Genomic DNA, 2,124 nt, shown 5'->3' with positions numbered 1-2,124 from the left:
CACGAGGAGGCCCCTCACCTCCGGACTCAAAATAGCTCCTGAATGGATAACACATATGCAAAATTAAATATACAGGTAACCTTAAAATACCAAAGGTAGTAAAAGGTAAGACACAACACGAATTACTTTTCTTTCTTGCACAGTAATGCACTACTAATTCACATTTTATTTCTGTTTTTAGAGGGTTCGGAAAAAAAAAAAAATCACTTCTTTTGTTTCTTTCTCTCAATTTTATTTTTTATTTATTCATTTAATTTTTTTTCTTTCCATAATTTTAATTTTTAAATTATTAATAAACTAATATATTCACATTCCTTTGCATTATATAACTTCAAATTTGTATTTTATTTCCTAAATGATGTTATTTTTACTTACTTATTCAATTACCTGTATATAAATTTTATTTTCCACTTCTTTCATCACTTTATTTTTATTAATTTCATTCTGTACAATTATTTACTTTATTTCATTCTGTTTATATTTTTTGTATTCATTGGTTGTATATCTTGTTCTTTGTCCTTAGCCCTGATGAAGGCTAGACATTCTGGCCAAAACTTAGGCACTATTAAATATTTTATTTCAACTTATTTGTGTTATATTCTGACCTCCCCCCCCAACCATCTTCTCCTCATATATATTATCCACGGTCAACTATCTTCTCCTCATTGTTATTATTTCTGTTAAAATTGTTGTTTGTCAATCTTTCAACTGAAAGGCTCATTAGAAAAATTATTACGGGGAAATATTCCCTCAGTTTAGAATATAAAAATATCTGTTCTGAAACTAGGGAGGATTAATTCCAACTCAATGCAGGAAGTTAAGTGAAAGTGGTGTGATGGGGTTATTTTTTGTATTCGATGGACATTATTAACAGGAATAAATAAAACTTTTATTAATTTATCATTAAGGTTTTTTTCGTTTTTTAGACAAGTATTTATTTTTACCTTATGCTGCTTGGCATCTGTGGCATCTATCTATGTATAAGACTAATTTAAACAGTACCTGGAAATAGGTGAAGTAGCTTGCAAGTGCAGATGGATTCAGTTTATTTAAATAAGATTTTGAAAAATCTTTCATATCAACTATTAAACTGAGCCCTGTAATTTCTGGCCAAAAATACATTCCCAATTCCATTAACATTACGACTCTTCGTATCTGAAGTATGTGTGAAAACTTGTCCATATCGCCAGGTAAACATTTCATAAACAGTAAAGAGTAACCCTCCGGGGTCTTTTGTGGCAAATAAAACATTCGGCTAAAAAATGTATTATATTATTTTTTACATCTAGTTATAACATAAAAATTTATTACTACGGATTATTTTATGATAAAATATTATAACTAAACGAAACTTACCACATGCTAGCTTCTCGGAAATTCGCATCGAGTAAGTCCATGTGCACATTCTGGAAAAGTTTTGGGAATCTTCCTCTTACTGTGAAAAACGTATCCAACTTTTTTTTTGCGTCTTCTAAAGTTTTAGTTCCGCAAACGAAGGCTTTAAGAAGCTCATTATCTACTCGACATATCAAAATAACAGGGAAAGAAATGGCCATGGTTAAACATTAATCCTAACTATCAGTAAACACTTATTACTGAATCAAAACATGAGTTATGTATTCGCCATTACAACTACTCCGCAATTGTACTTACCCACATTCTTCGGTAGATGTGGCTGTTTCTCCAGCCAATCCTTGAGCATTATTATGTCACCGTATTTCGGACATTTGTTGATCGCTTCCTCGTGATCCATACTCAAGCTTTATATAGTGGAAACTTTCCAAAATATTCTTCACCGAAAGAAAAGAAGCAAAAAGATCATTAGACTTCATTCGGGAACAACGCCATATCGTTACAATTCCATCTTCTTAAATTATACCGAATGATCTCTTTTCTAAACCCGACTATACCACAAGTACGTCTGACTGTTGAATCTTTCATACTTTTCTCGGATGACAGAAGAGCCTGATGTTTTCATATGGGTTGCGATAACAGAAGAATTTACTAGAATCGAGTCCGGAACACGTTTTATTATCTTGCTTCTGATAACATTTAAAAAAAGTTAAACAGAATACTTAAAATCCTCACTCCCAAAGAGGGAGGGAGGGAGGGGGAGAGAGGGAG

At 32.0% G+C, this 2,124-nt stretch overlaps 1 protein-coding gene across 1 annotated transcript in view; it reads right to left on the bottom strand.

Annotated features, from left to right (window-relative positions):
- Positions 1 to 2,087, bottom strand: part of LOC106684161 (alpha-tocopherol transfer protein-like) — a 9,591-nt gene extending 7,504 nt beyond the window's left edge. The window contains exons 1-3 of the mRNA XM_014426080.2: positions 1,654 to 2,087; positions 1,357 to 1,516; positions 1,003 to 1,255 (exon numbers count right to left, since the gene is read on the bottom strand). Coding sequence (XP_014281566.1) covers positions 1,003 to 1,255; positions 1,357 to 1,516; positions 1,654 to 1,753 — 513 coding nt within the window. The 5' untranslated portion in view covers positions 1,754 to 2,087. The remainder of the gene's footprint in view (positions 1 to 1,002; positions 1,256 to 1,356; positions 1,517 to 1,653) is intronic.
- Positions 2,088 to 2,124: the final 37 nt, after the last annotated feature.

The sequence above is a fragment of the Halyomorpha halys genome, unplaced genomic scaffold (assembly GCF_000696795.3).
Source record: "Halyomorpha halys isolate HHAL.00 unplaced genomic scaffold, Hhal_1.1 Scaffold550.1, whole genome shotgun sequence".
NCBI lineage: Eukaryota > Metazoa > Arthropoda > Insecta > Hemiptera > Pentatomidae > Halyomorpha > Halyomorpha halys.
This window is presented reverse-complemented; position numbering and strand designations above follow the sequence as displayed.